General features: G+C 39.7%; 1 protein-coding gene across 2 annotated transcripts in view; it reads left to right on the forward strand.

Moving 5' to 3' along the window:
- Window positions 1–1,085: 1,085 nt before the first annotated feature.
- The window catches only part of EP300 (E1A binding protein p300), a 64,284-nt gene continuing 42,332 nt past the window's right edge, over window positions 1,086–23,037 (forward strand). For both annotated transcript variants that reach the window (XM_050915368.1, XM_050915369.1), the window contains exons 1-2: window positions 1,086–1,517; window positions 16,007–16,665. In XM_050915368.1, the coding sequence (XP_050771325.1) occupies window positions 1,424–1,517; window positions 16,007–16,665 (753 nt within the window). In that variant the 5' untranslated portion in view covers window positions 1,086–1,423. The remainder of the gene's footprint in view (window positions 1,518–16,006; window positions 16,666–23,037) is intronic.

Genomic DNA, 23,037 nt, shown 5'->3' on the forward strand with positions numbered 1-23,037 from the left:
GCCGGGGAGCGCCGAGGACCCCCTCCCCCTCCCGGCCATTTAACCCACCCCTGGGCGAGTCCCCCGCCCACCCCCGGCGTAATTTTTCTTCTATTTTATTATTTTAATTTTACCCCCCCTCCTCTTCTCGGAGGGGTCGCTGACCGGCCGCCTCCTTCCCTCCCGACTACCAACCTCTTCGCTTCCTTCCCCACCCGCGCAGAGAGAAGAGGGAGTCCCCGCCGCGCCCGAGCAGCGGCCGAGGTTTTTTCTCCCTCGCTTTTCGCGCCCCGCATAGCCCGTGGGTCCGCAGGAGCGGAGACGGGCAGCCCCCTCCCTGCCCGGCGCCAGCGCTCGCAACCATCCTCGGCCGCCCGGGAGGGGGGAAGGTAGGCAGAGGGGGGGGAGGGGCCGGCTTCTTCCTCCTCCTCCTCCTGCCGCTGCTGTGGGATCGGCCCCTCTGCCTGCGCCGGAGGGGGGGGCAGCCTGCTACTGAGAGCGAGAGAAAGAGGAAGGGGAAAGAAGAGAAGAAGGGGTGGGGGGGCAGAGAGGGTGTTGAAACCCGCCCCCCACCTTCCCATCCCGCGATCGGTGCTGCCTCCATCAGGACAACAACCCCTCCTCCTTCCCTGCACAACAAGATGTGAAGCGGAGACTCCTGGGACTTATCCTCACCCTCCTCATCCTTACAGCTCCCCTTTCTGCAGCCATTAACGACGGGCGAGGAAGAAGCGAGTGGAGCTGGGGACCCCGCGCACGCCTTGCCGCTCTCCCTGCCGCCTCCCCCCCAGCCCTGTCGCTGGCGGTGGGTATTTTTTTGCAGGGTGGTGTTGGAGGGGGAAGGAGCTGCTGCTAGAGGACGGTGATCTTTTTTTCTTTTTTCCTCCTCCTCTCCCCTCCTTCGCCCGCCTCCTTGTGGCGATGAGGAGGAGGAGGACGGCGCCGAGGAGGAAGAGGCTGATGGCGGCGGTGAGGAGGCAGCAGGAGGAGGAGACCCCCCGAAGGATGAAGATGATGATGGTGGCGGCGGCGAGGAAGCACCAGCAGCACAACAGCCGGGATTAATTTTACTTAAAAAAAAAAAAAAACACCAGCCTCTCTTTTTTTTTTTTTTTAATTTTTAAATTTTTTTAATTTTTTTTTTTTGGCGGGGGCTTTACCTGCTCTTCCTATCTTCGCTCAGCCCTTTCGCCTGGGGGAAGAGGCATCTTCCCCCCCCGCCCCAGCTCCCACCTTCTCCCTCCTTCTCCGCTGCCGCCCTCCCGGAGCCCGAGGGGCAGAAAAAGGGGAACTTGGCCCCCCTCCTCCGCCAGATCCTCCTCGCTAGCTCTCGGCGTTATTGTTGTTCTTCAGCTGACTCGGGGCCCGAGAAGAAGGTGAAGGTTTTGGGGTTCACCCCCCACCGTCTCTCTGCTCTGAGTGATTGTCTAAAAAAGAATTAAAAATGGCCGAGAATGTGGTGGAGCCGGGCCCGCCTTCAGCCAAGCGGCCTAAACTCTCCTCACCGGCGCTCTCCGTGTCCGCCAGCGACGGCACAGGTCAGTCTCGGGGGCCCAGGCCCTCCCCACCTCTCGGTGCCGCAATTACTGCCCTTTTCTCCCCTTTTCTGCCTAAATCTCCTCCTCCCTTTTGCTGCTGTTAACTCGTGCCTGCCTTCGTCCTTTCTGCCTGTCTGTTTCTCCCGTTTTCGCTCCGTTTGAACCTATTGGTGTTAATGGCATAAGGAGAGTGTTCGGATGTTTCTGCCGTTCTGTTTTTTTGGAAGTGATTGAAAGCGAAGCTGTTCAGTTTATTGTGCTTTTGATCAACTGCAGATAAGACTTAACAGTTTGTCATTTTCGTGTCTTTCACAATAGTAGTTATTGCTGAGCTCCTTGCTACGCATATACCTTTAATGCGAGTTGCAGAAATACAAAATAGTGCTAAAGATGATGCTTTTGTACACTTTATTGTTGAATTACGTTTGTACGTTCGTACACACAAATGTGTCTTATTTCTTATTTTATTTTGCCTATACAAGGTTTTTTTTACAGCTCGTTTAGAAACGAGATTTATTTCTGTTGTTTTTCTTTTTTCTACTTACATGCAGTCTGCTTATTTGATTTACTTTTTACAATCCTTCTTACTCTTCCTTGCAGAAGGATATTTAAAAACTGCTTTTCTGATTCAAATAGACCATCGACTTTAGGAAAAAACAGCTAAAACCAAAATCCAGATCTCAAGCTTGGGGCATAAGGTTTATCGAGACTCTTATCTTCTTAGAAATGAAATGTTATTTCACCTTATTTGCATTAAGAATCAATATGGAGTGTAGTTCATCTTGCATCTCCCATTTCTTCACCGCGAGAGCAAAATGTCTGAAATTCCCCTGTAGACTTAAGGGCTGTGAAGATAAAGGGGCTTCTCTGCAGTCCTGCTAAGGTCTTCGGTGATGCTGCGAAGGCAAGCTAAAGGTTGGAAATCTTAGGTGTCCCAATCCCTAGCAAATATGAACTGGTTGTACTGGGAGGGGGGAGGGAGTAACAAAGGGCTGTTCAGCTTTTTTAATGCTTCTTGTGAATCAGATGAGTATTTGGTGTCATTTTGCTACGAGAGTACTCGGTTACCTGTCCCACAGGAGTTTCTGAACTCACTTTAGATCTTCTTAGCCTGTGGGATATGGAGGAGGCCTCCTCCTGCCAGAGTCTGGCAAGTGGTGGCATTTCTGAAGCCACCGGTGGTCTTGTTCAATGCAGTTAACAGCTAGCAAGAAAAAGGAAGAGTTGTTTGTTGTTTTTTTTAAAAAAAAGCTCCTCATTTGACAGTAATCACAAGGTTTTAGTAGCTGGGTTTCGGTTGAGCAGTGGATGTGATTCTACTTGGAATCATCTTCAAAATTTTGATTTTTGCCTTCTCTGTTCTTGGTGAATGACGTATTAGTTTTGAAAAGTTTGTGTGTAACTTCTAGAGTATATTAGATACAGGCAATATTATGTTGTAACAGGAGGACATGACTATTCGTAATATCAACAGGTCTCTAATAAGAGAGAAGAGCATTGGAGAAGCTGCTCTTTAGCTAGAGCTAGTTGTTGGGTTTTCTTGTGCTAGACTTGGAAATCAGTACTTAATTCAGTAGTAACCATTTTTAATTTATCTTGATGGTGGTTATCTTCCTCTGTTTAGAGAGGTGAAATAAAAATGTATTTTGTGAGAGAAGTCCTGATACTTGAAAAATATGAAAGTTAAAGGCGTATTGTGATTTAGGTGAACGCATGTGTCTAAGTTAAGACATTTCTGATCAAATAAGGTTTGGATAATTTGTGAATGTATTCCAGTTTAACAGGTGCAGGTTTTCACAGAATACGTAGTCTATTTTAATTGTTAGCTTACTGGGCAGCTTAATTAATGAACTTTTTACAGTTATGGTGAAATACTAGGGATTGTTGGACAGTTTCAGTAATGCACAAATGGGATAATTTTTCTCAAAGTGATTGAGATTGTCATCACCTGATAGCTATGCAGAGGTTTATAGTGGTGCAAACACTTCATATATGCTACATAAAAACTATTAGGATTCTTACTCTTCTGGATTTTTTTTTTGTTGACAACTTATTACCTGGATTTGGGACAGTGCCACTTTCTGTGTTTAACACAATATCATATCTGTTTCTCTAATTAAATAAAATCAAACCTCTTAACCAATAAGCGTGTTTTGAGGGTTATATTTTTTCATTTGCTGCTTGAGAGAGTGCAATTTTTTTTGTCCCGCTTTTGCTGTTATGGAAACTACTTTGAAGTTTACATTTTTTAACCTATTTCCTCCTTAAATTTGCTTTGAAATAGTGCAAGCAGCTTTCATTAAGTAAATTCCACTTATAGAATCTGTTGTATTGTCCCCACTCCTTAGTTAATTATAGAAAATAAATAACATGGTGCTTATGTACTTACTCAAGCACTCTTTTTAAAACTGTTAGATTCACAGCATCATTAGAGAGAGGGAAGGAGAAAGGTAAGAAACTCGCACTGTTGATGACACTTTTTCCAGCACACATGCATAGTGGATCTTCCGGTGTGTTTCTTTTGCTGTTAACTTTTTGATTCATTTCTTAATCTGAAATACTGTTTTAGCTTGTTCGATACCTAAAAACAGTGACTGACTCTAGTTAACTTATTCCCAAACTTGCAGATGTTAAGTGTATTTACATTGAAGACTAAGTTGAGTCCCTAATTCACTCATGTTTTCACTGTAGACCTGGATAATACTGATATTCTGGGCTTGGAATGTACTAAACTCCTATGTCGGCGGTTTTCTTCTAAAAAAGTCGGCAAAGATTGTCCCAATAGGCTTGATTTATTGGCAGCAGCCAAATATAGCTGCGTTTCCCACTGTTGTTGCAGTGCTGCATCTTCTTCTGTCTTTAAAGTCTTAAATGGTTCGTGTGTTCCCTGGTCAAAATTTGCTTTGCCATAGAACATACTGTATTAGTGCAGTTTTCAGTTGCTTTATTAATGCCAATTCCTTCTTTAGGAGGTGAGAATAACATAGACTTAGAGGGAAACTGAAATGTTTGTAGCACATTTTGTAATAAACATTTTGAAGTAATTTAGAAAATCTTGGTATTGTCAGTGTTGTGTAGTGTATTAGAATTTTTGAATGGTTTCATTTTTTTCTTAAATGTTGGGTAGTTCTAGAATAGCTTCAGGAGCAGGACTCTGTGGATTCCCTTAAACTGCTAGAGATTTTTCTACAACTTTTTTTTCTATTTAAATGTTAAATTTGTTGCAAAGAAGAGTGGTAATTATACGTATATGTTGTCCAGACGTTAAGTTTTCTGAGGGCCATTACAACTCTACAGTGGGGTCACCTTTTGTTGGTACAGTATCCTTAGTATGGATGTGAGTTTGGTGCTACCACAGCTCTTCTGTACTAGGATGGTTACATTGGTATAAGTACTTTGCCAGTGTAGCTCGTTTTGCTTATCTTTCCTTACTGGTAGAAACACTGTTTTGATATGTTGCACCTAGTCTAACAAGACTTTCTTAAACATTGGCTTAGCAAACTGGTATACACTACTCTATTCCCGCCCCCCCCCCCCGCCCCCCCCCCCCCCCCCCCCCCCCCCGGCCCAGTATAACAGAATAATTTGAGTGCATCCTGAAGAGTTATCTCCTTGCATAAATGAGTGGAAGTCTTTCATAAAGATACATCTTTAACTGGATGCCTTAAACCAGTGATTTTTTTTTTTATTTGTGAACCCCTCAATTTTTCCTGCAGTAATGCAGGTGTGCTGAAATTGCCACATACAGATTTCTACATGGTATATTCAAGAAGGGAGAGTTTAATCATGTTTTACAGCCCCCCCTTAGAAATAACCTGTTTTCTGTGAACTAGGAAAGCTTTTTGGGCTCTGGGTTCACAACTGCTGTGTTTCGTCAAGAAATAGAAGTGGAGTATACTCTGCTGCAGCATGGTTGTATGGTCTCGTGTCTTTGGGTTGCTAGATCCGAAAATAGGATTTTAAGTGCTTAGTGTTTCTGGCTTGCTGTAACATTGGAAGTCAGTTTTCTACAATTAGTTGGCGTGTGTGTTATATCAGAGATCAGTGTACATATTTGTGGTATGTGCCTTAACATCTTTCAGTTTACTATATCCAAAAGTTGTATTTTTCTGAGTAATAGCACATCTTCAATCTCCCTTTCAGTACCCATCTTTTGTAAAGTTTCTGTGTTCCTTTTTTTTCAGGAACTGCTTCTGACCTTTAAAACTTTACTCTCCCTTACATCAAAGGTCTAAGACTTGTAACGAAACTTCTCGCCTGGACTACTGCAGTTTTGACTGATACTCATCTTTCATTTGTTCCAAATGTATCAGGATGTTTCTTTGCTCGAAATGAATCATATTAATCTTGTCTCACTGCCTTTTCCAGGGGCATATGCATGGTTATCAATTCTGTTTTCAGACAGCTGTGTTTTTTTCCCTAGTGTTTGTATATACTACTTTTAAAATTAAATACTTTTCACAAATGGTTTTCTGGCTAATGTTTAAGACCAAGTCATTAGCTACATTTAACTTACAGCCATCAGTTAAATATTATTATCCCTTCTTGTTGAGAGCCACATTTTTTTTCTATTTTTTTTCCAATTATTAGTTGTTATGAGATGAGAGATGCCTTAAAATATGGTTTGATGGATGGCATATACTGTAAATCAAGTATTGCAATGGTGGATGCTTGTGTGGCAAAAATGGGCATCTTTGCCTTGTAGCTAAGTAGGTTCTCGAAGTAACTGCATTAGGAATAAATCTAAATTAAGAGAATTTAAGTCTGCAAGATTTTCTTTAAAAGTAAACCGATCATTCATATGGTGCTTAGGAACTTTTTAAAGAAAATTTTGCAGACTTTTGAACCTCGTAGACTTCCAAACTGCTATATCTCTGCTTTTTTTGCCCCTTTCACCAAGTGGATTGTGTGTGTCTGACGTAGGTATGTACTTTTTCTGAGCAATGTTAGAAAGGTACCTAACTTTAAAAAAAAAAGAAATCCACTACAACACAAGAACCATACATATCATGCTGTAAAACTGAATCTTGAGCACTTACAAATAAAAAAACTTTTAAGACTAGAAAACTGATTTAAAAATACACATTCACAAATTTGATATTGCAGGGAAAACCTTTGTTGCTGAACTTGGGAATTTAAATCCTAGATTAAAAAAAAATACTAATTTTTGCATCTTGTCCCTCACGGTCCTAGAGCAGGGTTTGGATTTAGTCTAGAGGGTCCCCACTTCAGGTTATTGGTCAGTTGTGTATTTGCAGAAAACCAAAGTTTATCTGGGAAGGGTCTAGCGGACTCTAGGATTTAGTGTACGTTTTTAGGGGATGTGGGTTTCATAAGGTACTGGGGATAAATGCTGAACTTCTACTGTAGGAATTCTGGTTTCTTGTACCTTTACAACTTGGAGAAAATGACTTTATTATTAGATTTTAATTTTGTATGATTTAGTGTGTATTTCTTGCATCTTCTCTGTAGGCTGCTTGATTATCTCCAGTGCGTCACCTCAGTGTCTTGCTTAGCTGCTTTAACAGGAGCAGCCTTTCAGTGCTTGTTCCAACAATGTAATGATACTACTTTAACCTTTCTTGTCACCCAAACTAGTGCCCCCTCTGAGAGGGCTTGGCCAAAAAGCATTTAGATTTATTATTTGACAAATGGAGTAATTTTGCTGTGTAGATTTCACTGACAGATAAACAATGCACACCTGTCTCCAAGGATTTGGCTTTTCTGTCTTTAGTTAAACTGTAGCAGCAGGCTGAAGTAAAATACATCTGTCTCTGCATATGGTTGTATGCACTGACAAAAAACTTCCATGGTTACACTGAATTTGTAGAACTTCAAGTAGAACTTGAACTAGGGCAATTCACAGAAATCCTCTCCCTGAGCCGTAAGTGACGTATCTGACAACATGACTTTGTTCTCTTCCTAAATAGCAACAAGTTTCCTTAAAATGGATTGGCATATGAATGTATTTAAAGTTCTCTTAAAAACTTGATGTGCTATATTCTTCTTCAAGCATGCATTTCTTCCAAAACTTTTTGAAGAAAATCAGAAAAAGAAGTGTTGAATTCTGATTAACTCAAATCATAGTAATTTGTGGTTTAGCTGACTATGTCAGGTGTGTTTACAGGAACAGCAAGGAGATGCAATCATGGTCCAAACTAGGATTTTCTTTAAAAAGTGCAAGTTAAGTACAGGACCTTCAAAACCAGCACAGGTTACTTTCTATTATTGGTGGTTGTGAGATGGGGCAGAGAAAGATTTTGCTTTTTTCCATTTGATGGTGTGAAACACCTCTGTACTGCACCTTTTGTTGCATCTCCATAAGAGATGTAAGTAGAGTTTTGAGCCGTTATCTGTTTGCTTGCAGAATCATGATTTACTGTTTCTTGCTTTGTAGAACTCCCAAATACAAGTGAATAGATAATCTCTCTTACAACGTACTCTTACTGTGTTGATGAACTAAAATAATCTAGTTCTCAGGTTTTTTCTTTTTTAGAATTCTAATAAAAAATAAAATTCTGGCAAAACACTGGTGTATGGCTTGCTCAGTACAAATTCTGCTGAAGCTAAACTGCCTTTTACGTATTCCTGAATACGATTTCAGGAGCTCTGTGGAATTACTGGTTCAAGATAAAGAAGTCCGATCTGCTGACTTCTGTTTTTTGTTTACTTGTATATTTTTTTTTTTACATAAATTCAGCATTGCTTTTTGGTTTTACTTGGGAGTAATGTTGAATGAACTCAAGTCAGTAATACTCAGAAAACTGACTTGACTTTTTGGTAATTGTATATGCAGATTGCATCATTTCAAAGTCGTCATTGACAATGAAGTGAACTTTACTCTTTTCTTGAAACTGATGCGTGATCACTTCTAAAATGAAACTGATTCAGTGTGTTTGTGCACATATGGGTGTTCCCTTCCTATCTGCATGTGCCCATTTTTTGCCCACCAGTATAGCAGACCAGCAAGGCATCTCTAGCTTTCCAGACTTGTGTGCATGGTGGTCCACAATTTATCAGACTCCCAACTGAAATGCCATTCTTACTATTTGATGGTATCACAGACCAACAGTAGGTAACTTAAGGTGGTCTGATGGGAATTTCAGTGGCCTACACAGGATAGTCTTGGGAATATATTTAGAAACTTTTCACTAAAGTTAAAAGTAGCCCAATGAAATTTATGCAAATAGCAAGATGTTCACAAGGAAATTATTAACTGTGCGACTTCAGCATTTTGTAATTAGAATGTCAAAACTTCATGTTATTTGGGCCATCAGTGATGGCAAGACTAGTACCGTTGCATTGTGTTAGGTAACAGCATGAGTAGGCAGGTACACAAACAACAGTGTCTCTGAAATTCCCCCTTAAGTAATGTCAAAACATTAAACGTACCCTATCTTGGTTCTTGTACCCAGTCTTTTCCATATGATTACACCACTTCTGTTTCCCTAGAACAGCTACAATTCCATATTCCAGCATCATAACCATGGAATTTTCACTATGGTTTTCAGTGGTAAACACCTGCTATCATCTGTATCTCTGAATACTGGTTTTTGGAGAACTTTGAATATGACAATGAAAACGAAAACAGTTTGTTATAAATACAGTTTTCTTCTGAAGTTGCAAAACACATGCATCAACCAGAGTCTACTAAAATTGGCATTTCTGTTGATACTAGTTTGGGACAAGTATGACTTAAACTTGCAGATTATTGAGACTTCGCAAAATTGTCCTTAAACAAGAGTTGATGTGTTTGATGCCAGTGTTTGAATAGGAATTAGGATAGCTTAAAAAAAAAAAAAAGTGGAGTGAGGTCCTAATTTTAGGACTTCAGTAGATGTTGAACGATAAGTTGTTGCTTCTTTAGAATGATTTTTTGTTTACACTTGTAAAATACTAATGTTTATACCTGGTTGTTACAAGTAATAGTGAAATCATGTGCATTCTAGATGGTGAATTGGACTTTGACCAACAAATGTTTGGTTGTTTTTTAAAAAAAAAAAAAATCTGCGTCTGAAGTTGTGTGCTACCACGATGTGCTACCACGTTTTGTGCCTTTGCGTTTGTTGTCTTCCAGGGGTTTTGAGTATGTCCTTTTTAGATGTGTTTTCTGCTTGTGTCGTTTGCAGTCTTACTTCAGATTATCAAGTTTCTTGATGTAGTGAACAAATTCAGGTCTTTTCTGGATTAGCAGGGAAGGAAGGAGGCAGTGCTTCCCCACTTCCTTACAGGGAACAGAATTGGTATTGAAGGCTAATGCTGAAGACTCTGTTACCCAAATAGCGTAATACAGAATAAGGGTTCTCAGTTGCCATTACATAAGCAATAGCGAAGACCTCTGCATCATACTTCCACTTTGGGCGTGAGTAATGATTAGGGTTATATAGGCACTGATATCCTAGGATTTTGGAAGCAGTAGTTGCAACGATGAACGTAGACCTTAATATTTTAGGCTGATGTTGAATTTTTGCCCCTTCATTTTGCATCAAATTAGTAGATTAATTTAAATTAACTCTACATTTTAAGTTATGAAAAACAGTTTGGCAGAGTTTACCATTGGGTCATTGTGGCTTCATGGAGGATCTACATGAAAAGCCTTCTCCTTAATGGGCTTTAATGGTAAGAATAAATCTGATCTCCAGAATGCTGTATAGCAAAGTTCTCTCACACCCACCTGGTAGGAATCTTAGAGTTTTTGCCTCTTTCTTAGACGTGGTTTTTTTTCCCCCTGATAAAACTGTCTGAACATGTCTAGCTTAATTTTCTGCCATTGCAGAGGCCTTGGGAATTGATGACTTTCTTTATTAGCACTTTGTTTCAAGTCTGTGCTTCACCTTTGCTTCTGCGTTTTCATGGATACCTGAGAATCATCTTGTGAGAATGTGTCTCCTTATTTTGTTCTGCCTTTTTTTATTTTTATGTTTTGAGTTCTGGCTTTTTTTTTTTTTTTTAAGGGCATCTCAGACAATACGTTTTAGGGCCTGTAATGCTGGTGCTTGACTGCAAGCTTGAATGGCGGGTTTCTCTGGAATATTGTTTGTATCCTCTGGGCACTTTCTCTGTTACATCTAGGCCCTGTTCAATTCCTGGATAGCTTTCATGTTGCCATGCAGGGAAGATACTGACCTCAGCAGCTTATTGTTGTTCATTGTCTGAAAGCGCAGCAAAGGTATCATGTTTTCTGTGTAGTCCAACATCATCTGTGGCTCCTGTCAACCCTGTCACATGCATGCTTTGTATTCAGTGTCCTGTATTAAGCCTTGTCCACTTGTTTCATTGTGAACCTAATAACTGTGATATAATTTGATCCACTAATAGGTTTCTGGAGCCCAGAAACACTTATGCAAACAGGTGACCGTTCAGCAGCTTTCTAATTTGATATGTATGTGTTCAGAATATAATAAATGGGATGCAGGGACAGGAACTGTAAAGTCTCTTACCTCTGTAAGATCAGCAATGAGGTAAGCACTGGAGTAAGTTGTTGTCTTACATGTCTGGCATGCAGGGTTCTTCAGGCGTCACTGTTCACACAGGATGCTGTTTCTCCAGATATACCAACTCTTCTTTGAAACTGAATGCTTGAATGTCTTGAGTCTGAGGGTACAGTACACATGAGAGTAAAGCGTTCTTGCTATTTTGTAGCATGTGGGCAAGTTCTTAGGCTGCAGTGAATAATACTAGTTTCCTATTTGCCAGAACCAGATAATCTCCAATTAGCTAGAAATGCCTGGGTTTTTTTGAAAGGTGACTAGAGGTTTGTTGTCTTAATCCAGAAATGAGAAAATGACTGAATCATGACTGTAGGCTAGAAAGCATGCAGAAGAAACTAGCGTGTGCCACTTAAACCCATATATTGATTTATTTGCTAAGTAGTTAATATGGATATATTTTCCTTGCGTTGTAAGCACTGTCAGAAATGTCTACCTTGCCTTGCATGCTTTGAGAGCTGTTACATCACTGGTGCTGCCAGGTGCTCTTGCAGTAAAACTAGCTTGAAATAAGTACTTTGTAACTTGTTTGAAAATTGATCACTTGATAAGGCACCGATGTCTTATTGACTTAAGGATTTTGATTGCACACTCTGAATCTGTACTAGTTTAAAGTCCATTTTGGTGCCAGGTGGATTTCCAACTCAGGCCAGCAGTTTCTTTGCATCTTGCAGATCAGACACTGTCAAAGGCAGGCTTCTTAGAAGTAGGGTCCAAAACTAAGAAAATAATCCATAGTATGCAACACAAGTTAGGACACTGATTTTTGAAGTTGCTTTCTCACAGTTTAGGGTGCAGTTCATATTAATCCAGTTTAACTGGACTGCTATTGAAAGAAACGGACCTGCTCCATCTACTGTCTTTTCTGACCCACTTTCTCACTACAGACCTAATGTAGCCAGAGCAAGTCAGGCCAGTTTCTTGACTCTACAAAAAAAGAGTTACTTAAGTGTTCAGTAGTGGTACAGTTTCTAAAAGGAATTATTATATGCCTTTGCATGTTGAGACTACCTCAGGTTAAGACTTTCTGATGTTGTTTTGTGGAGGTACTTTCCTTCTCTTTCCTTTGAATCTTAGGTGGCAGTAGCAATGTATTCTATATCTTCTTGTTACCTGTGGAAAGAAATACATTTATAATACCATAAATAACATAATGTGGAATCACTCTGTGCCACTCTATTGAGATCAAGATTTAGCTCTAGCACTTACTGCCTGCATATTACTGGATGTTTTTGAGCTCTTAGGCCAGATACTGTCTGTTCTGTTACATCCCAGTTTTTCTGTGTCTGATTATACCCTAAGATGTCTAGGGATTATGAATCAGGTAGACAAACCTTTGGAGGACTAATCTGCCTCCTTCGCCTTCCCACAAGCTTTATTTTGTTAGTAAGAAATCTTTGTGTTTGTCCTTAATGAAACAGATTGCAAGGCTAGCAGTGGACTCGGTGTGCTGGAAAGTCAATCAGTTCTATGGATATTTATCACCATTGTCTTAAGCTATGCCTTTGGCTCTTGTGTGAGTATGTGCCATTATTTTCACATAGTCTGTGAGCCATCTGGCCTACCCTTGTCCATTTTTGGATTGGTCATAGGTAGAACTCTCTACAATGGGCTTTAGGATACGTGTTGTATGTAAAAGACTGAAATGGATTCCAACTGTTGCTAGATATACACAGTCTTACTGATCTTTATGGTCTTTTGAGACTGTTCGTGTTTCAGTCCTGTATCTGAAAACTTCTGCCTCCCAGCAGTTGACTAAAAATGTAATTTTCATAGTTAACCAGACAACTGAAAGTTTTTCTAGTTTTGTGTTTATCTATTGGCTGAAGAAGACTTTGAAGTTTTGTTTTCGGAAAAGATTTGCAAAAAGAGCAAACTCACACCAGAATATTACATTGTTGGTATTTACGACTTACGATTTTGGCTTGTAGCTGATAGTATTCTTTTATGATGAATCTTCTGTTGTGTATTCTCTAGGATTAAAAATCCTAACAAGTTAGTCTTATATGGAAAGAACAGTTTACATTTTTTGATGTAAAGAACTAATCCAATTGGGATTATCTCACAACCATTTAGGTTTGTTTTGTTTTGGTTGTTTTTTTTTTTAATGTAGCTGTGATTTGTTGTGTTTTGAGACATTAATAAAAAGAATTAAAAACATTTTGAGTTTTTATTACATTTTTCTTCCTGTTCATGGGTGGCACAGAATGACCAGGCCAAGTTGCTCAGGTAGCTTGTACCTGGATACTCCAGTTAGATATGAGCAAGTAAGCCTTAAAGCTGGAATTATCTCCTCATTTATGAGGAGGGGGAATTTCAAAAAGAATGAGGTCTTCAGAGAAGCAGATTAATATTTTGTTTTGAAGAAAGATGAGCAAATCTTTGTCTCTCAAAACAAAAATTGCACTGCCCCTTTGCAGTGTTATATCTGAAATCATCTAAATGGGTCTTTCTGAGAAAATATTCTGTAGTGGTTTGAAAAATGAATTAGTTCTTCATATTTAGACATTTACTGATCACTTCCCAGGTGGTTTCGTGAAAGGCTTAATGTATAATGGTCTTATCTCAAGAAAGGTGAAGTGGGGATTTTTGTTTTGGGACTAGCCATGTCCTGGAAGCTCTGTCTATTGAAGAGCAGAAGTTCTTTGCCCAGCTGCAATCAGTCACAAAACTGGCCTTTGAGCCGTGTGGGCATCTTTGCCTCAACAGCTGTTTTCCAGTTTGCGGATGGGAGGTTGCTGTGTGCTGCCATTATGGTTATGTTGTAGGTACAGGGTTTGTGCTGGCTCATGTTCTTCCCAGACACCTAATTTTCGTTTTCAGTTTTGTTTGTTCATCATTAAGGAGAATTATTTTTTTCTGGACAGCAGACTAACTTCTGAATTACTGATTGTATTTTTTACTCCTTCCTCACTCATGGACTACTTGTCAGGTTATTAGCCAGTGTTGTCTGGATGTAGTGCTTCAACATTTGCCTGTTGAAGGCATCCTGAAGCTATCTTAAACTGTCACTTTTTTTTTATTGCTTTCTTCATTTCCTTGATCTCCTTTCTAATTTGAGGGTCTCTTCCACTATAACTCTTACCATGTTCATCAATATTTAATTCTTAAGCTAACCACTGAGCACTGTAAGTTTTTTTGGGGGGAGGTGTGTGTTTTGAGGTAAGTGTACTGACAGAAAACTCTAAATTCATCATTTTAAATGGAGGAGAACTTGGACAAAGTTTTATTCTTCAGATTCTTCCTTCACTTCTGAATCTTCAAAAATACCAGTCATGCTGAAGAATACCAGTAATGCAAATGAAAGATCGGTCCTCAGTATGTGTTGCAAAGCATAACTTTTAGCACAAGATTTATGTTAATGAAGAATGGGCTAACTGATTTTAATAGTTTAAAACATAGTTCTTTAGTGGAAATTTTAATTCTGTCTCTGGTGCTTTGCAGTAATGAAGAATATATAAATGGAGTTATAAAATCTCCTCTGTTGTGGTATACCTGCATTCTTGCCAACCTCATACCGTATTTTCAGAATTCTTAAGTCATGATCTTATCTATGATAACAGTTGCGAAGTTGTAGAAATTCTGTTAGTATTGGAGCTTGGCAGTTTGGGTATGGTATTGTGTGGAACATTTTGAACAGATTTCTAATGCTGATGAGCTTTTCTGACTTACGCGCTGTTTAACTGTAGTCTTTTTCCATTAATGTTTGGACCAAATCATCTTGCCAGCCTCTCTAGAGTTCAGTGTAATTGACATTTCCTTTTAAATGCAGTTGCTGAGATAATGTGTAGTATTTTAGGTCATTGTCTAGAACTGAAATTTCTGAAAATGCAGTGCAATACCTCCTACAGAGCATCCATGAAATGACCTTTCTGGCAGAAGTGATGCTGAAATATTCCAATAGTTAAGATTTTTACCTCCTTTACTAGGTATTCTCAGATTCCAAATATTAAGCTTTACAACCTAGTTGTGCATAGTTATGTCACACAGTGGCTCAGCTTTTAGCCATAAACTTTCTAGGTTATTTTTGATTTAACTACCGTATATTAAATATACAGATCCAGGTGCATGCTGCTTCTGCAGACATGAGAACTTCTTGTTTTCTTGAGCAAATTGATTCTGGGTACTGTGTAATATTCTCTGTATCTATATATCCCAAATAGTAATCTTTCTCCACTTGGTTCCCTTGGGGATTGCTTTGCATGGGCTCTTGAGATGTGAATTTGATTTTTCATCCTGGCGTTTTTTTCACAGCTTCGTGGCCAGGAGGGTTACTTTTGATTGTTTTTTGACAGTGTTCATTGTGGGAAGATACTGGCTGTCCAGTGAAGTTCAATGGAATTTTGCAATTCTGTGCTGGGAATGACTGGATGTGGAAGATGTAAAAAAAACAAAAACAAACAAACAAAAAAAAAAACCCCAAAAAAACCCAACAAAACACCCAACAAGAAAAAAAACCAAAACAAAACCCCACAACCAAACCTCTATTATTTTATAAACAGTAAACTTTTTTTTGGAAACTATATTACTATGTTAGTTATGTCTGTTCCAAAAGTGACAGAGTTCAGTGAAAGTTAAAAATTAAAGACAGTGCTTTCCCATCAACCTTTTAATTCTTTGTAATAATTGTTGTCTAATTCCATTGGCTAACTCTGTGGGATTTTTTTAATACAGGGGTTTTTTTCCTCTCCTTCCTTGTCAAATTTCTCAAGTTGAGAGATCATAGTCTGAGATACCCAGTGATCTTTCAACACGAACTGTTGTAGGAGTGAAGTAGAATGGTCTTCTCTAGTTTAGACTCTGTAAAGTTTAGAGATTACTTTTATCATGACAAATTGGATAGTTTTCAGTAATGACTGATACGGGAATTTTCCTGGAAGATCGAAAGTGAAGTTTTGCTAGTTACTTGAAATAAAAAAATAGAAACTAATGAATAAGATTTTTTTCTTCAAGACACTACTGATTGCTCTGACCTCTTATAAAATTTGTTTTGTTTTTCAGATTTTGGATCACTCTTTGATCTGGAACATGACTTGCCAGATGAACTGATCAGCTCCACAGAACTGGGACTCACCAATGGTGGTGACATTAATCAGCTGCAGACCAGCCTTGGCCTGGCACAAGATGCTGCCTCTAAACACAAGCAGCTGTCTGAACTTTTACGGGCTGGTAGCTCCCCAAATCTCAATATGGGGGTTGGTGGCCCTGGCCAGGGCATGGCCAGTCAAACCCAACAAAATAGTCCTGGAATGGGAATGTTAAACAGCATGGTGAAAAGCCCCATGGCACAGGCTGGGTTGACTTCTCCCAATATGGCGATGGGTGCAAGTGGACCAAACCAGGGTCCTTCAGCCCAATCCACAGCAGGAATGATGCCAACAGTAAACAGTCCAGTTAACCAGCCTGGCATGGGAATGAACACAGGAATGAATGCTGGCATGAATCCTGGGATGTTGGCAGCAGGCAATGGACAGGGGATGATGCAGGGGCAAGTCATGAACGGTTCAATTGGAGCAGGCAGAGGGCGACCTAATATGCCATACCCAAACCCAGGCATGGGTAGTGCTGGTAACTTGTTGGCTGAAACACTGCAACAAGGCTCTCCGCAGATGGGAGGACAGGCTGGACTGAGAGGGCCACAGCCTGGAGCCATGAACAAGGTAAGACAAGCTAAAGTTGTCTTTGTTACCTTCCTTCTTGTTGTTGACTTTGTTATTCCTCTGCAGTATGGATTCTACAGAATAGGATTTTTTTTTCTTTTAAGAGTCCTGGATCATGTGGTAAATAGTTTATACGCTGCTCAAGTGGAATTTGTGGCAGTCATGGGAGGCAAAAATTGGGTCTTGCACAATAAGCAAGACTATTGCTAGATTAAAAAGCCTGTTTTAGAAATCTTGTGGCAGTATAGATTATCAACAACACTGAAAGGTAACTTGATTGTATTTTATTCTGTTTTATGCTTTGTCTACAAATGTATTTTCCTATCTAATGTGATGCTGGTATTGTGAGTGTGATGGGAATCCATCAGGACCTTTTAGATGTTGTGGTGCTTTTTTCTGTGTGACACAATGAGAGTATTTGTTGTCTGAAATCGGCTGAGTGTTTATGCTGTAGCAGGTGCTAAGAGGCACATACAGGTTTGAATGGATTGGTAACACTATGTGCTAAGACATACATGGGCCTTGTTAAGAAATAGGTATTTGAGTTAATGGTGGAGAATGAATGCTTGCTTAAACACCTGAAGACAAATGTTGGGTTCTTAAAAGACTGTTAATCCAACTCAGTTCTAGTTTTAAAATTTACAAAGGCTTTGTCTATAGAAGAGTAAACCAGAAAGCTGAAAAAAATCTTTTTTTATACTGGAGAGGAAAATAGATGTGCTTTTGTAATTTAGGAGATTGGAAGAAAGTAGTTCTCATGAGTCACTGAAAAGAAGAGAGATGATGAAGTGGTTTAAGTGACAAGGAGATGTCTAAATTTAATTTTTATCATGCACAATTAGCTTTTTTAGAGTAGGGGGCTACTTGAGTATTTCTTCTCAAGTTTTTAGTGTTTTGATCAAAAGCCTAGAAAATACTTAAATGTTTCAGTTCACTTTAGGCTGAGTATTTTGTGTTTCTTGGCTAACGAGGGGAAAGTTTTTTCCCAGGTGTTTTGCAATACCTGAATAGATCTATCTTGGAATGCCTAAAGCCCGTCCGCTTGGAGGGCTTGGAATGATAAGTAACATAGTCTATAAATGTATTAGAAACATAAATGAAAATTAGGCAGTGTATTAATGGTTTTGCTATGCTTTAATGTATGAAGTAAAATGATTTTCGTGTCTCGTGAACATATTAATTATGAAGTTCTTTGATCTTAGCTGTTTGCTTAAGCTCAGTGTGCTGCTAACAATGATTCTGAGAGAGAGAGAGAGAGAGAGAGAGATGTCTAGTAATGAATTGCTTTTGTGGTCTGGTTATTTCAGATATTTTTGCCTGACAGGAAAGTTGTTGCAAAGCTTGATTGCTACAGTTGAAAATTTTGTATGCAGTTTACAGTGGAAAGAAATATGTAACCACTTAGAAGTATTCTTGTATTGGAATTATATAATGTCTCATTCACTATTCCTTGGCTGTTTAAAAAAATAAATAAATAAAAATTACTTTTGTGCTTTTGGGAATATTCAGACCAAATATATGATAACTTCTGGTTTTTAGTTCATAGTACCAGACTGGTTAAAAATACTTAGAGTTCTTTAATTGCTGATAAAAAGCCTTGAGACTTCTAGTGTAAGTATGGTGGGTATAGCCCTCATAAAGGAGTTGAAACTGCTGGATGAGAAAGAACAGTCTGAAATGGAGGCTGAAATTCCAGAATGTCTTCAATTGGTTTGGTTGTTGGCAGGGAGCCTGTGTTTCACTTCATGCAGTGGAGTTAGCAAAATCTGACAACAGTAATGTCTGACCATTTTATCTCTCCACCCATCTGCTTTTGTTTTTTCCCACCTACAAATCTTCAAAAAGTAGATGAAAACAGAGGACCCTAAGCAGTTGTTTTTAAAAGCCAGTTTTTTTAATTGGTAAATTTAGTACTAGTGTTGCTGTTAATGTGGGAGTTTGTGTAATAACTTCTGTACATTTCCTTGTACGTTTCCTTCATCGCTGCAAAAAATGTGCATTATCCAGAAGCTGTCCTTCAGTAGGAGAAAAAAATAGACCAGACACTTTGGTTGTGTTCAACTTCTTCATGTTAGCTTGCCAAATTCAGCCCCTTTAGGTGATGGAGGGTTGCCTCTGAGTTCTCTCTCAGTAAAACAGAGGTGTGTTGTCTGCAGTGGTTTGTATGGAGGAATAGCTTAGGTTTGCTGTGCTGTTAACTAATTGGGAGGGAGGATGTTACACTCTTCTGGCAGTAAAGATGAGCTCCAAGTGGCTAGTCAATTTGGAAAGCAACATTGGTTACATTTCTGCTTTGTTCTGTTGTCCTGTGGAGTTACTGAAGTGTTTTCTTCCTCTCCTCCGAAAACACTGGCTAGCAATATAGTGGAACACTTGCTTTACACATTAGCCATGTACTTTCCAACTTTTCCAGTTCTGTGTGTTACTTTTTAGGACTTGAAATTCCAATTGTCAATGTAAATGATTGATTTGGGGTCACCTGGTACACATAAACTTGTACTGTCATAATCTGCCACTTACATCCTGTGGTCTAATGCTGTAGTTTTATGTATGACGTAAGCAGTCACTGACATACAAAGATGCAATTCTGTCTGCATGCCATCTCTGTTGGTGTTGCATGACAGGCTGTGTTGAGGAACTAATCCAGGCTTGAAACTCACATGGTCATTTAAAAAAAAAAAGTTTTAATTTGAATTGTTTTTCTGGTCCAATTTATACTCATCAGTTGGACAGCTAGTGCTGATATTAGGGAGGGGACATACTGAAGGAGTTGATACTGCCAGTCAGAGGAGGGTGTGGACCCTGCTTTGGTGACAGTACCAGCGTAAAAATGCCTGTGAAAGTCTAGCCTGAAAGGAACTGTTAGAAGTTTGGAGGGCAAAGGAATTGTAACAAGTTTTGCTTTCTTGAATAGCTTTTTGTTTTCTGTGTGCTTGGTTGTGTGCAAGTTAGGAGGACGACAGACATGCCTATTACTCTTAAAATTGAGTTTTGGAAATTGTTTGTAATGCTTAGATTCTTTCAGTGTTTAAGCATTTTTCGGGCTTTTTGTTTCACTAGATAGTTTTACAGCTTTGATTAATTTAAAAGTAAACAGATAGCAAATTCAAGCTCTATAGTGACTTCAGAACAAATTCATGTTTCCTGTTTTGAACCATTCTTCATTTGGAATTATATCTAGCTAAAACCTTCAGCCTGTTGTTCCACTGGGTTCAGTCGAGAGTGCCCAGTTACGGTCTTACTATCCAGCCTCTTACTAGGGGAGGAGGGTATTTTGTGTGTAAGTTGGTGTGTGCATTTCTGTGATAGCAGTGGTCTATCACAAAGTGACTTAAGTTCACCTGGCCTTCAGGTCATTTAGATTTCATCTCCCACTGATTCAAGAAATGTTCTGTTACTCAAGTAATGAAATGGACATGAAGGCAGTTCAGAGTAGTAATGCCATTACTACTGCCTCTGCTATGTGAGTATTTCACTCGCATGTGAAATTACTTGAAATGTTTACAGTTCCAGTAGTAATTCTTTGTCATTTGGCTTACTGTTTGAGTATATACAGGGTTTTCTCCTATTATAATGGATACACTTGGTTTTATCAGTTTAACCTCTGTTAAGAAGAATTGATGGCAATATTTTACAAAGACAAATGTAATTCTTCAGAATCTCTGTAACTTCCTTTAAGTAAAACAATAAGAAATTTCAGAATAATAAAGTTCTGTTCAAAGTTGCAGAGAGATTGAAGATGATGTCACCCTCAAATTGTAAAATTAGATAAAGAAAATAAAAGCACGTTATGTTCCTTAGTGTTAGTATATTCAGTGTCACATTTTAGGTAGGTCAGTGTTCTTGGTTGCCTTTTCATTAGCTGTTTGATTCAACAGGTAAATGTATCCATACTGTTTAGACTCTGTGACCAAGCATACCATACAATCAAGTACAGTAATCCAATTAAAAGTGTAGTTGTGTGTTCTGGTCCTTTGCTTTTTCTTCTTTGGTGAACCAAGGTGGAGAAATGGATAATTGCTCGCTTTATCCTGGTGTAAGGGAGGAATGTTTGTTTATGAGGGAGAAATGGCGCAGTAAAGACTTGTCTTTGAGTCTAAGTTTCTGGGGTGGATAGGGGAGTTTCTTGCAGAGATGGCAGTTAAATAATACTAGTGTCTTGCAATAGGTATCTTAAAACATTATGCAATCAAGTGCAAAGAACAATGATCGATAACAGTCCTTGGAAAGAATGCAGCAGATAGCACTGGCAAAATTTTGTTGTTAGATTATGCCTGGGTCCAGTAATGCTCTAGCAGTCAGTAGAATGGCACTAGAAAGTGATGTACAATAAATTCTTGTTTTTAAAGAGCCATCTGGAATTTACTAAAACTAACTGTTTTGGGAAAGTTAATTAACTTCTACTTGTAAACATGTGGATCTGGAGAGATACTAGATACCATCAGTATGGTCTTAAACTAGTGCACGCACTGCAGTTACCCTGATAGAGGTACATAGTTGATACTGCAAATGTTGGATTATTTGGAACAATGTTATTGAAACTTAATTCCATTTTTTTACTTCTCCATGCTTACGTTTATCTTTGCAAATCTTAAAACTGGTCATTGTTCAATACTATTGCTGATAGCTAGTTGTCTTTCAAATATTAGACTGTCGGTTAAGCAGTTGTTTTTATAGAGAAACAGTAGAATATTTGTAATGTCTATGTGCATAGATATAACAGGTATTCCTCCTCAATTTGTACTCTGTGGTGTCAACAGTAGAACTAGAAGCAGAGTTAGTTGCTTGACCTTCTTCCGAACTGAAGATGCATGTGTTTCATGGCATTAGAACAAAACTTTGGGGAATTTCCTCCACTTCTGTAGTTGCTATTCTTAGATGGGAGGAGTGTCCGAACAGTCCTATCTGATGCTGCTCGTGCTTGTGAACTAGGATGTTTCCTGAACTTGTCATCCATGCTCTTTACATGGTGAGAGTTGCACATCTTCCACCATTCTGGTAATGACAGCCCCTGCTTCAATTGGAGGCAGGAAAGTCAAGTTGTTTTCCACGGTGTATGTAGAAGGTATAAACATTGGATATTACCTTTGCTGTCTATTAGCCATGCATCATCATCTCTTGCCGTTTTCCTTGTTTCCTCCTCCTCCTCTTCTTTACTGTGATGTGGATTTCTGTCTTCCTTGTGTGCAAGTCCTTGCATATGTGATGAAAGTAAGTTGAGGCTGTGAGGTGAGGAGAGGAAGGAAGAACAACAGATGGGATGGATAAGAAGAGAAATGGGAAGAGCAGTGGAAGGAGGTGTTCCTCCTTCAGAGCAGTGGAAGAAGTGCAACCTCTACTTGCCAGGGAGGAGTGAGTAGAGGCTGCACTTGCTGACCTGTAGCTGTGATTCAGCCATGTATGTTTTTGCATGGTATTGCAGATGAAGCCTTGCACTTGTCTCATGCAGTGGTGCTAACACCACCTTTCTTTGGCTGGTTCTTCTGCACTTGGTTGTTTATCTACCCCTCACTCCTAATAGATCATTTAATATGATGATGAACTATATGTCAGTCTTTCTGGTTGTTTCCTACTGATAAAATCACGCAGGGTTATTTTTATCTTCCTTCTGTAGCCATGAAGTCATCCATTTCTTCCTGTTTCATGTTTTCTTTTATTCATGTTTCTCAACATATCACCATAAATGACATGAGCATGCTCCTGCTTCTTGTGCCAGGGTCACAAGGCCACCTTGTGCCAGGTGAAGAATCTCCCAAATGACCCTTCTCTTGACTCAGTCTAGAGTTGCATGCAGGTTGTTGGTGTCAGGTTAGTGGGTCTGGGATGGCAGGACCAGGGGGCATTGCTGTGAGGTTTAGCTGTGGATCTGGCAGGTGTCAGTCTCACCTGGACCAAATGATGGCTGCTGATTTGTGCCAGGACACCTTGAGGCATTTATTTTTTGGCATCCTTCTTAGGCGTTGCTTGAGTGTGTGGCTTCCAGAGTCAGTTTGGCATGCTTGCCCTCCAGCCTGGCCAGTGCTTCTCTGGTCTTTGCCTCTCCTGTAGGCTGAGACAAGGAACTGAGAATTACCCCTGTTGGGAGCAGCTGGGCTGAGCTGGGCATGTAGTCTTCTGCTGCCATGTCCCTGGGTACAGCGGGGTGGAGGAATTCCCTTTGGTAGAGTGGATGATGGTTCTCAGCCCTAGGGAGAGCGGAGCCCTGTGTTTCTGCCATGGAGGCAGCCTTATTTGAGGGGGCTGGTTTTGCACCCCAGACAGTGCCAGTGGCTCGTGCTTGAGAAAACATCAGAGATCGTTGTGCTGGGCCAGCTTGTTTAGTACATTTGAAAAAGCCTGATGCTTCACATAAAGTCTGTGTCCAGCTGTGTT

This window comes from Gymnogyps californianus, chromosome 1 (assembly GCF_018139145.2).
Source record: "Gymnogyps californianus isolate 813 chromosome 1, ASM1813914v2, whole genome shotgun sequence".
Taxonomy (NCBI): Eukaryota; Metazoa; Chordata; class Aves; order Accipitriformes; family Cathartidae; genus Gymnogyps; species Gymnogyps californianus.